General features: G+C 36.2%; 1 protein-coding gene across 18 annotated transcripts in view; it reads right to left on the bottom strand.

The window, feature by feature from the left end:
• DLG1 (discs large MAGUK scaffold protein 1) overlaps window positions 1-12,640 on the bottom strand; it is a 151,624-nt gene that overhangs the window by 10,871 nt on the left and 128,113 nt on the right. For 6 of the 18 annotated variants that reach the window (XM_071812544.1, XM_071812537.1, XM_071812532.1 and 3 more), the window contains 5 exons: window positions 12,218-12,287; window positions 7,182-7,281; window positions 3,798-3,839; window positions 2,337-2,357; window positions 803-853 (listed from right to left, as the gene is read on the bottom strand). In XM_071812544.1, the coding sequence (XP_071668645.1) occupies window positions 803-853; window positions 2,337-2,357; window positions 3,798-3,839; window positions 7,182-7,281; window positions 12,218-12,287 (284 nt within the window). Of the gene's footprint in view, window positions 1-802; window positions 854-2,336; window positions 2,373-3,797; window positions 3,840-6,440; window positions 6,475-7,181; window positions 7,282-12,217; window positions 12,288-12,640 lie in introns of all 18 variants that reach the window. The other 12 variants (XM_071812543.1, XM_065845092.2, XM_065845096.2 and 9 more) reach the window with 7 other exon arrangements.

Consider the following 12,640-nt stretch of genomic DNA (forward strand, 5'->3'; position numbering starts at 1 on the left):
CATATTTACTTGGACTGCCACCTTATCCGACAGGTAATAGGTATCAAGTAATTCCAAAGGATCTCTCTTTTACAGATTAATTTTTATATGTTATTTATAATATATGAGCTATGTACTAGATAATGTAAACCAACTGCCAGCACCTGCAGTGGTGAATGGGAACACTAAAAATTCTGTATATGCAGTGGAACAAAACCAGGACCAAGGTAAAAAGGAAATTATAGGATTCCACTGGAAATTAGTGAAAAGCATTTTAGTTTAAACGCAAGTGAGAGAAAACATTTTACCCTATCAATTTCTATTTCCTTCAATTTTATTTTTTTTTCTGGAAAAATAAAAAATCACTTGGCAACTGCTAACCAAATTGGCCATATAAGCAGAAATGGGAGACTCACGTTTTAGAGGCATTTCAGTTAAACCTTATTAAAATAGACAAATGATCTACTGCTGCACTTTTTGTTGGGACAGAAGAAAGGAACTGGAACAGTGAGAATGCCAAAGCAATATGAAACAGAAAAAAATGATGACTTCTGAGGTTCACACTGATGAAACTGCTAAACATAGAGTATTTTCCTTAAGCAATGTAAACCACACAAGTTATTTTAAGTAGCACACTTTTGGATTGTGCACTAAATAATTTAGCAATTGCATTTAATAATTTATGCCTTTATGTTTTATTGATTTGAATAATGGTAACAAGTTCAGAACAGTGAAGAGGTTTATCATGGTGCTCAGTACATAAGGTGACATGAAGTATTCCAGTAATTCAGATTATATTTATTTTATACTGAGATCTACAAACCTTCTTGTTGATTGACTGGTTCATATGATAAGACATATTCCTCTTGGCCACCTAAAAACGTAAATGCAAAGACATATCTATGTATTTTTTTCTCAATCAACACATTTGAGTCATTCGATGAACTCTAATGATACTGACATTCTGCAGTAATATGCATTACAATGATACCAATGAAGGACATTTCTCAAGAATGATGAATTATAAAAATCACAAAGATAAGCCAAGCACAAAATTTAAAAGCATAAGACACATACAGTATAAATAATTTCCTGGTTCATGTTAGCATGTCAAACCAACATCAAGCAGCAGAATTTTAAAGCATTGCTGAGATGCCCTTCAACACATTTCCCTGGATGCAATGCATGCATGCTGTCATTCACTGCTAGAGGCAACGCCACCTTCGGCATGGACACCCTCCAGATTTTGATGCCAGCATTTACAATAACATTTCTCTATATTTATACAGGGCTGACAATCCTGTATGTTGAGGTGTAAGGATCTTCCATTATCTTAATCATGAAGTGGCATTTCCTTCAACACCTTCAACCACTCTAATTAAACAACAACAACAACAAAAAAGTACTAAATAACTGTTATTTTACTAATGATTTCTTAAAGATGAACTCGAAAACAAAGACTCAGCTCTAGAAAGCACATCAGCAGTGAATGAAACTAAAATAATTGAGTTTTGGCCTTTGACAGCTGCAGGCTTTTTAAATGTTAGTGAAAGCATCTGAAATATACCTCAGTTGCCATCTCTCTAAAAGAATATTTCTAGTCTAAGAAGATACCTCCAAGAAAGATTTCTTGCAATGGAGTCACTGAAAATTAACTCCATTACAGCAAATTACATGATGTTACTATGAACTCTGAATAAAATACAATCCTGTAATTTTGGAACACTCTTTGGAGTTTATAAGCCATACTTAGGCAAAGGAACAGACCAATGCTATACCACAGTTGTATACAAATAGATGGCAGATAAAGGCTTTTATAAATTCATCTATTGCTTTTATATATATTTATATATATATATATAAATATATCTGTTCTTTGTTTCATAGCAAATACATTGATCTTTTAAGTCTAAAATCCATAATTTCATTAAGAGAAATATTTATCTTATTTGGAGTGAATTTGCATTCAAACTGTACTATAGCAACACAGGAATGAACATTTTAAGTTAAGTTATTGCAAGTGAGGAATATGTTGAGACAGACACAAAAACATGCAACCTGTATATTTTAACAGCTCAAATAGTTACACATGCATATGGATTTTAAAAGGACAGTATATACTTTCAGAACCCCTCTTATGCTAGGGAGAGGAAAAGGGTGTCACCAGCTATTGACTCATCTATGAAGGATCCAGCTCACATATTTGATACTTGTGACATTGCTATAAGGTCAAAAATTAGTCAAGCAAACTACTAAAGAAATAATAACAAGTAAAAAGCGTCTCCTGGTTGAGGGCAAAAAGTATATATTGTCACTGCTTTTCAAGATTTTGGAAAATGAATATTAATAGAATGAACCTTTTGAACAACCGTACTCATCTGTAATCAAGATAACTTTCATATTAGACAGCAGTAAGAAGAAATTAAAAAAATTTTAATAAAAAGTACTTGGAATTACATACTCAAATAAGTAAAACTATGACATTCATCATAATACCAGGGCTTCTCAAGTAATAACAGAGCAAAAAACTAACTAGCAGTACCAAGAGTGAGCTTTAAACATACATAAAGGAGGCTCAGAGAAAAACCTTGGCTGGGGGAAGAGAAGGAAGCAGCAAATTTATGGAGAACCAGTCATGGTTAGATAGCTTGAATGGTGTGCCATTAAAAATGATACAAATTTGTACGTTTGTCACACAGGCAAAGGTAACTTCCATACACGCTCCATTTTGTGTTATTCTTGGGAAACATGAATCCCTCCAGCAAACAGTTTCTCTCAGTTACAGTCTATGACAACTTCTGGCATTGTAAGCACTGGGAATTTTATCTACATGTATAAATTCCCTCCTTGAGTTTAAATATCTGGAAGAAAAACTGTGGATCATCACCTCTGAGAAGATCTATAGCTCCCCAAAAATACAGCTGTTAACGATCCGCTTTCTTTCTTACCCTGACATAAATAACATCTGTTTCTGAGGTGCCCATTATAGGGTTGGCAGCAACCAGGAGCTGAGCAGCGAGCCACCCAGCATCCCTCTGCCCGACTTTGACTTTTCCTTTTCATATTCCTCTTCAAATCATCAACATCCTCATCTTCCTCCTCTGCTCTAGGCAGCTTGGGCAATCACTAAACAGCACTGGAGCCCAGGCTAGTAAAAGAGTCAACTCAGTCTAAGCTCAGTCTTCAGAAACAATGTTTGTGTAAAATGTGCCTAGAGGGCTCATTTATCACAGCTGACTCCAGCACCGCACGTGTGTCGCATGTTTGAACACGATTCATACTGAGCACCCACACTTGACAAAATAGATAAATGAAAGCTGAAAGCAAGGGTAAATACATGTTTGCTTATCTTTTCTCTCATTACAAGTATATACATATTAAATCTGAATATCAGTTGTGAAAAATCATAGATAGTTATTGCACAGATTACAGAGTTTAGTTACGTTTCCAGTATATTAAGCTCAACTACATATAATTATATTTGTCAGCATTAAATTTACATTTAGGTTTTAATAGGTCTAACTACCTTGCATCATGTTCAAATCAAGCTGAACTAAGAAAATCATATATCTCAAAAATATGCATAAAGGAGGTTTGCAATTATTCTCTCTAGTCTTTTTTTTAAAACAAAAAAGAAACAAAAAAAGACACAGCAGAATTTGCAGTACCCCACCAAACACAGGAACATGGATTTCACTTGAAGGTGACTGGGGAGTTTTATTTAACATGTAAATACCCAGAAAAGACAAACAAACAAACCCAAAGAAAGAGCCACTAAACTAAGGTTCTAAATAAACAAAGAACTTAAAAACACTTACGGTAGCTACTTTCACTATCGCTGGCATTAGAGGTTACATGCTCTGAAATTGCAACATAATGGAAAAAAAAATAAGGAACATACACCGATGGCATGAGTCCAAAAGAAAGCAAATTGACACAAAATAATCCAGATGAAAGACAATGCTGATACCAAAATGCTGAAATCAATACACACTGCACATAAAAGTTTTAAGGTACATCTCATAGTTCTCAGGATCAAGCTTATTTTCATACCAAAGGAATGGATGTTAATTAAAACAAACAAAACCAACATTAAACAGCACATCAACATAAGATTTCGAAAAGTGCACTAACACACACTCCACATGTAACCCTGGAACTTCTAGGTAACCTATGGGATTATGCATTTCAACATCAAGGTAGGCGATCTATTGATTATATTAAGAGTCTTGTAGTAGAAAATACTGGGCTATATTGCAGAAAATGTAGTGGAGCACGTTCAGTAACAGACACTTCCTTATGGTACATTAAGTAGTTTACTTGAAGTGCAAAGCAGACTTTTTTTACCCCTCAGTCATGTTTTAGTTTTCAAAAGCTTCTGACTTTTATTCTGGACTATCTATATTAATTTGATGCCTTTTGCATAGAAATCAAAATCCTTCAGTAGCTACAAGGTGTTAATATTTACTTTTTAAAGCTATGCAATTATGTTAAATTTGCTTATGATAAAAATTAACACAATTGAAGAATTTTAGGTATTGAAATATTCTGCCACTTGAAAATTCTGCAAGTCTGGTGAACAAATATGAACTTCGATATTGCTGAACTTTATTGTAAAGAATCAATTTTTATGCCACTCAATGAGCGTGTCTGTTTGTAATAAAAACCACTAACACCCACAGGGTAAGACTGCATAAAGCAGCTTGTGTTTGACCTACACAAATTAAGTACAATTAAATTTGCAATTATGTACCTAACTGTGTGTATATAATACACACTGTTGTTATGAGAAGCCTTTATAATACACTAAATCCAGTGCGGTTCCTCCCCTACAAGATTGAAGAGAAGGAATCAAGGGGACTCTAGAGGTAAGAACACAGTTAGGAAGCAAGTTTACTTCTAGTGATTAATACACATTAGAAAAAGTTACCGTCATCACATGTAAACTAATTAACCTTTGAAAATGTTTTTGGTTAAAGTGAACCAGGTATCTTTAAACCACAAATATCTGGCTAGACTGAACTCCCTCACTTCACTTCGGTACAGGAAAAACAGAAATATTTCCAAATGTTTGTGAGTACCAGCAATCTGTATCTACTGCCAGTTCGTTTTCTTGTCTTGGAAAAAAGAATTTCCACGTTGCCTCAGAAGAGGCCAACAGTGAAGTTTAAAAGCCTCATGACAGAACATGAAAGGGAGACAGTGTCCACTGGGAATACAAGTGTTGTGATCACCTGCTAACGGGCACACTGCTGAGGATGGAAAGCCTGCGATGCCAGCAGGAGCAGCAGTCTGCGGACCCAAGCAACACGGCTTGAATAAGTGTGGTAAAGCAGTTTCAAAAAGTCTGACTGTGCTGAAAAACAGGCTAGAAGGTATTTGTTTTTATAACAGCATTGCCTAGTGGCATTTCTGGATCATATTACAGAGTCTAAATTAGGTATGATCATCAAGCCATAAAGGCTGCTTATGATCTTCTGCTCTAAACCATGAAGTCATAAAGATTGCTAAGGTCTTCTGCTCTAGACTGAGAATTTCCCTGAAATGCAAAATTAATGTTATAGCTACTAGAATTTTTATTTTATGATGGAGGCCACATATAGAAATACACTGCTTCTTACACGTGATTTCAGGAACAGCTGCGTAACAGTTATGCACTGGGAAGAAAGGTTTCTTTAACAACCTTCAGTCACTTATCTTTACTGACTGATTTTACTATTCCATAAACACTTAACAATCTATGTGTTTATTATCTGTGATGAGAGCAATGTCTTGCTGGCTTTTTTGGTTTTTATTTGTCGCTTCAGTGTGTGCTGGTATCTATGTACGCAAACCGTTAGATCCGTTAGAGTAATCTTAGTGCATTCAACTAGTTAACATTTCTGCAGGAAATACAACTAATGCTTATATGTCTCCTCTATTAGCTACCCCCGTACCTGGTCTAAAAACACCATAAGAGTTTGAATAAGCCAGACAGAAAAACTCTCATGGCATTTGTTAGGCAAAGGTTTTTTTTGTTTAAGTAGCTGTAAACGTCAGTCACCTACATAGAGGATTGAAAAGTGCAACCAGTTAAACTGTTATGGCAATGGTTGTACTACTACTGGAAAAAGTCATGGGTTATTTTTAAATAAATAAGAATACAAAGACAAGATAAAAGTGACATAAAAAAATCACTGGATTTAAAAATACAGTACTACTAATGACAAACAAGTAAGCACCGGTAAGCTTCTGAACAAGAAAAACCTCTAACATGATAGTCACACGGACTTGAAGTAACACATTCCTGAAAGCAAAACCCCCCCCAAAACATTGCAAACTAGAAAAGGCTCATGGAACATTTTCAGCGTCAACCTCCTTATGCCAGTAGAGCACCAGTCTCAATGAGATCTGTTAAAAATAAAAAGTAGTAATTTTTCAGATGGAGGTTAAAATAACTTGGGAGTATTTTGATCACTTACTCAGGCCTTTTGATCCCATGTCGTCAGGGACCTCCTGCAGAGTAGTCCCCAGAGGGCAAGCAATAAAAAGACAATCACAAAGAAAATAATTGTCAGTAATATATAAAATTGGCGCTACGACAGGAGACAGTTCCCAGAACATCACAGGGGAACGTATGTCTATAGGATTTGACCTGAGTGGCACATGAAGTGTAACCAGTGATGCAAACAGCAGAGAATGCAGTTTGTAGCAGACCTGGTCTGAATTAGCAAACTCATGCAACTGTTTTTTGAGAAGACACTTCAGTGCTGGCAACCAATGATGAAAATCAAAGTAACCTCCCTTCATGAGTAAAACCAAATTAGAATGTTATGACATTCAAATCACCAGTCTAAAGGGACTGGGGTGAAAAGCTGGTAAGCTCTGTTACACTTTTTGCATGGCTACGTGCTCTCCTCCAAGCCAGGAATGAGGAACCATCACTGATAGCGCCGGAAGGCTGTTGTCTCCTCCAGTTATGTACACTGATGTTACTCAAGAGCATTACCCAGGTTATTCCAAACTGGGGTACTCTTTGGTTAAATTTCACTTTAATAACAAGCAAATTATTTTATAGATTTTTTTCGAATTGGTTTGTCACTGGCAGCTCAAGCTTGTTGGCCTGTTGCAGCTCATGAAACTGTCTCCATGGTAACACCCTACTGCAGTCTAGCAGGCCCTTCTACATGTGCTTCGCTCTCCATCGAATGCCTTGTACTTACGGTCAATATCACTGGTTTCCTGCTCACTCTGGTCCTTGTTCTTGTAGAAGGGAAATTTTCGGGAAAAGAGGTTCTTTTTACGCTTGTCATTGAATGACTGCTGAAGAAGAGAAGGAGGGGCAAAACAAAGGATGTCTAATGTCTGTGTGAACAAAGGCCGAGACCAGCAGCTTTGTGGAAGCTGACTCCTATAACCACATTATGCAGTGCATATTTCAGTTTAACATTATCTTCTCAGCTCATTAAAAACAGAGATCAGGATCATGGCTTTGCTCACACCCTCTGTATTTCACATGCTTACTACAGAGAGAACTGGCAGGCTGGTGCATCCTATATGGCCTGACCTGTATTTCTAAATTTAGGCTTGCTGGGAGTGTACAAAGATGGGAAAAACTAGGCTGCTGTAGGATAGCCAAACCATAATGAACTCCAAGCCCATTAAATCACTTTTATTATCTAATACAGGGCTTACACTATTTTAAACCAGCACTGAGGCTTTACACATGCTTTTGCAAACAGCTGACACCATAACAGCCCACCAGAAGTATCTGCCAGTGTTACCCATTTGCAAAGGCAAAACTGTAAATACTTTGGTGACAACTACTAAATAACATATCACACGGTAAAGAAAAATGGATGTTAAAGCTGCCATTGTACTGAATGCTCTTGCGATAAAATTAAGTACAGTGGAAAAGGAAGGAAAACGTATGTCTAGCTAAAATATCCAAACAGTAAAAGTCCAAAGCAAACTGTATTTGTTTCAACCTTCTGCAACTGCACCTCACTGCAAGTTCACTGAAAGAAATTACTTTGCTCTATAGAAGTCTGCATCCCAATGCCAAAATTAACTTTCAAAAGATACAAACTAATTTCATTCGTTTACTGTGGCAATTATTTTTTCAAGGGTGCATTTATAGATAGTTATCACGTGAAAAACCCTGTATGTCCAAGGACCACATTCAGCAACTTTTTATATTAACTGCTTGTGTTGCTGAAGAATTTCTGCATCTCAGTTACAACATAAAATTCTAGCGTTACCTATATAGACATATGCATATCTACCCATATGAGTATAAATTATTATTGTGCTAGGTGATGGAGAGCAATGCAGTTTTCATTCATGTCTACAGGTGAAATTAACACAGAAATTAGTAACATCTGCCACGTCTTCTCCTGAAGACATTATGTGACTACAGCACCTTTAATATACTGTTCTAAGTCAATAAAGAAACTCGATGTATAAATGAATAGGTAACAATTTTATTGCAATTACGCCCAGAACTGGAACTAACACAGCTAACTTGAAGCCAGCTGAAATTTCTTTTCATCTTTAGACATAAGCGAATCATCTGCCAGCTTTGCCAAGACATGAAACTTCTCCTGTGTTTTTTCATTTGGTTTGCAGAACCTCTATTATGGGAAGGATAGTAAAAGTAAGAAAATGCTCAACTTGGTTTTGAAACAATGTCCTGCTGGGGGACTGTTTATTTCCAAGCCAAGCAAAGCCCATGTGCAGCAGAAAGTAATAAAACTTCCACACAACAATTTTTTTCAAACTACTTTAGAAAAAAAAACCCAAATATTTTCAACTAATACATTAAAGATGCTATTAACAGTTATTTGGAAGACTCAGAGCATGTTAACTTTCAAGTAATTGTCTATCTTCACCAGTGCGAGCTCAGCTTCCTCTATTATTTGCAATACAGTTGCAAAAAGATATATTACCGTTTCTACCAGCATTAAGTATGGAATAAAATATACTAACAACTGGGGGTCAAACAGGACAGAGTTTTTGCAAACAGTGGTCCAGCTTCTTTGGTACAATTATAAAACCAGCATTTGGCCTTCCGGAGAAGAATGCCTATAGTGCACCACACAAGCTGCATCCTGCTACAGTATTAACAACCCTGCCAGCCATCTGTTTTAATACACACTTGCTTGGCAATATCAGATACTGAAACATCCAGTGATATTTTCCTTACCGTTGGTTTAAAAAAAGGTTTACTTAAAATGACCAGGTGTTAAAGGGGCACATGGTACCCTGGGAGCACTATCAGTGGCATTGAGCTCTGGAAACAGCAATACTGTGTTCAGTAGGAAATCCATAAAAGCTTTAATTAGCTGGAGTCTGTGTTCGACTCAAACTGTCATGCCAGTGTAAGAACTGGTAAATTATCAACCTGACATATGGACAAAAGAACTGGTTTCAAGCCAAGCATACACTTGTGGGAACTACAGCTGGCATGGGCAAAGTTTTAGGTTGTGGTCCTCCTGACCTGCTTTGTCTCAAGTCAGCAAGTCATTGCAATCGATTCCTCATAATCAGAAAGAGTAACGTAACCTACAGAACATGGGCAACAAAGAAATATGCCCACAGATCTCTGCAGAGTATACTGAAATATACAACAGCATGACTTCCAAAGGTGGAAGTCTCACAGCTGTATTACTGTTCTATCCAGACAAGTCACTCAGTTTGGGCAAAAGAGGGGAAATAAATGTAACAAAGCTAAAATGGTGCAGTTTAACTGAGGTGGTGAGACTCCGCAATTTGTATGGCTACAATAAAAGGAGTGGCTGATTTACTGTACTTCATAAGAGATAATCGGGTTCTTTTAGTTTTGGAAACATTTCATAGCAATAATTATTTTAGTTTTCTGTACAGTAAATCTTATTGAACTAATATTCAATTTCACATACTGCATGTATAATGGTCAGAGTCAGCTCCATTTCCAAAAAAAAGGAGAAAATAAATTATACTGATTTTGCATAAAAAAGACTAGCCAAAAGATTATTTTTAAAAGCTACCATAATTATAAAAAGCTAAAGAGAATTGCTTATTAGTTGAAAACGCATAGTAATTGTATTAAATTTTTCATAAGCCCACTGCAAATCATAAACAGGCATCATAAGCAAGAATATATTAAAACAGAAGCAGCACAGAAAGTGAGATAAATGTGCATATGAAAGGAACAAACAAGAAAAAAATTAACCATTTCTGCTCCAGGTTTTCTAGTTTTCATTAAAATGAAGAGAACATTGACTTCAATGTTTGCTGTCACTGGAGTTATTCTTTAGGATGTTAATGCAGAAACCTTGAAGAATTGTATAAAGTGGGTATTTCATCCTGTCCATGAGCGCGATCGCACAGACAGAGGGCGGCACACAGCCCCTGAGGACACGCACGGTGCAGAGAAATCACTGGGAAAAACATCACCGTGACAAAGGCAGGAAGAATTACTTTAAGGAGCAACTGTAATGTTAAAACATTTACAGCTGAAGCAAAAGATTGTGAACAGTGTAAGCGTGTCTGCAAAATGAAGTGTTACTAAAGAAAAAGAATGGCAGTTGTGTATCAATGGCAAGCGTAGCTGCTTTTCCACTCAGTTTTCCATGCAGGTCTCTGGTGCTCTGGCAGTGCACAGTGACTGCGCACTCGCGCCGCTGTGCTCAAAACGCTACTTCAAACACATTGTTAATTCACCATGCAATTATCTTTCAAAGCACATGGGAACATTGGAAAAATTGCTAAAGTATATCTGAAGTATTTAAGCCATTTTCTTTATATGACTTCTAAAAATTGAACTCAAATTATAAAAAATGATCAGGTTAAAAATTACCACGTCAGTTGATAAAATTTTATTCCAATACCCAAAAATGAATACACCAAAACAAAACCTGCAAATAACCTAGTGAATCCTCAAAGAAGTACCATAACTGTTCATCAGAAAATAACTAGAGATATTGATTTAATTTTAAACACTTCCAGAAACAACCATCACGTTTTCTTCATTAATAAACTACACTGAAACCTTTGCCATGTAGCAGATTGATATATGTATGGATCTGACAGTCTTTAAAGTCTAAAGTCCTACACTATGAGGATAATCTATTGAAGCTTTAAATACTTGATATATGTGATTTTCAAAGTTATCAATGACGAAAAGTAACCTTTAGGATCTGTAATAGTGAATAAATGTTACAGCATTAGTGGTATTAAAAAACAATCACTATTTAAGAAGTAGCTTCCTCAGGAGCTTGAAGTATGTTTCAGATCTTAAAAAAAACTATATTATTATTTTAGAAGGCTCTTACATTTAAAACACATATACATAACTCTTGAAATTACTAGTTATATAATGGTAGAAATTGTAAGGTTGTGAAATTGTTTCTCAAATTTCATAGCGACCAAACCATTGCAAAAAAAAGTCTCATTGACTCTCAAAAACTTGGCTGTTTCACCATTAGGCAATTGCTATAGTTTCTGCTACAAACATTCCTATCTCTGCTTTCTCACTGCTCATTCCCATCACACATACTGGGAGAGGGATTGCACATCGTGCAGTGAACTCACTGTCGGTTATTTCACATGATTTGAGCACAGCCACATCAGTATTTGTGTAAATAGGGAGTGGCAACAAGAAAAAACAGCTGTGAGATAGAAACTGGTTCTGGTCAGCAATGGCAACAGCCTTGAGTTGTTGTTGGCCTGTGCCCTTGCATGAAATTCTTTAAAGCTTCTGCCTCCATAGTTGTAACAAAGAAGCTGCTTTATGTTGTCTGCATAACTGTGGACAGTGTAAAACCTCATTTATCATAGGGAGCCTGTTGAGATCTACTTCCTTGTTTTCTATGTGCATTTTTACCTTTATAGGAACATTTTACTCTTTGTGAAAACTGGCAGTAAGCCACTCCCCCCAAAAAGGGAGTCCAGGCATACAATCCATGCTAAAGGACTAAACTGCTTTAGAAACAGCACTTGCACAGCTGTTAGAAATGGCACTATTGAATGCTTGATTAGTATCTACAGTTCTTATTACAGTAATAATGATAATATATGGCTTTAAACTAATTCTCCAAACAATTTGCAGTGTTTTGGCAATGGTTAACTACTAAAGTCAGCTTTGGTGTTCAGAATTATTTCTATTTGACAGAATTTATTCTTTTCACTAAAAACTGAAACTGAGTTTGCAGAGATAAACCACTGAAAAATGTTACCATTCACAATGCCAGGTGTAATTAGTACTTCATTAACTCACCCCTTTATCTCCTCTTGTTTTAGAATTGAATTTCACTGTCTTTAAACGGGCCCGTTCTTTTTTCTCAACTCTACCACAAAAACATACATAAAAAAAATTAAATCAGCAAAATTGCAGAACTCCAAGCTACTACTTGTTTTAAGGTAAACACATAGGTGTATCTTTTGCAGTACAGACTTCTGTTGGTGATGGCACCTTCAGAAAACAGCAGCCTGCTAGTGGCAGACTGTATTGGAAAAGTAGGCTATTATTTCTCAAGCGATGAGCTGTGAGGGTATTGAAGTATTTTGTGATTATTTACATTCAGTAAATCAGGGGGCAAAAAGTAAAATCATGTCACAAAAGTCATGACAGTGTCACGATTCAAACAAAATTTACTTTGCACGTTTTCATATGTAAATGGTATAACGTTATTAAACCCCC

This window comes from Patagioenas fasciata, chromosome 9 (assembly GCF_037038585.1).
Source record: "Patagioenas fasciata isolate bPatFas1 chromosome 9, bPatFas1.hap1, whole genome shotgun sequence".
NCBI classification, from domain to species: domain Eukaryota; kingdom Metazoa; phylum Chordata; class Aves; order Columbiformes; family Columbidae; genus Patagioenas; species Patagioenas fasciata.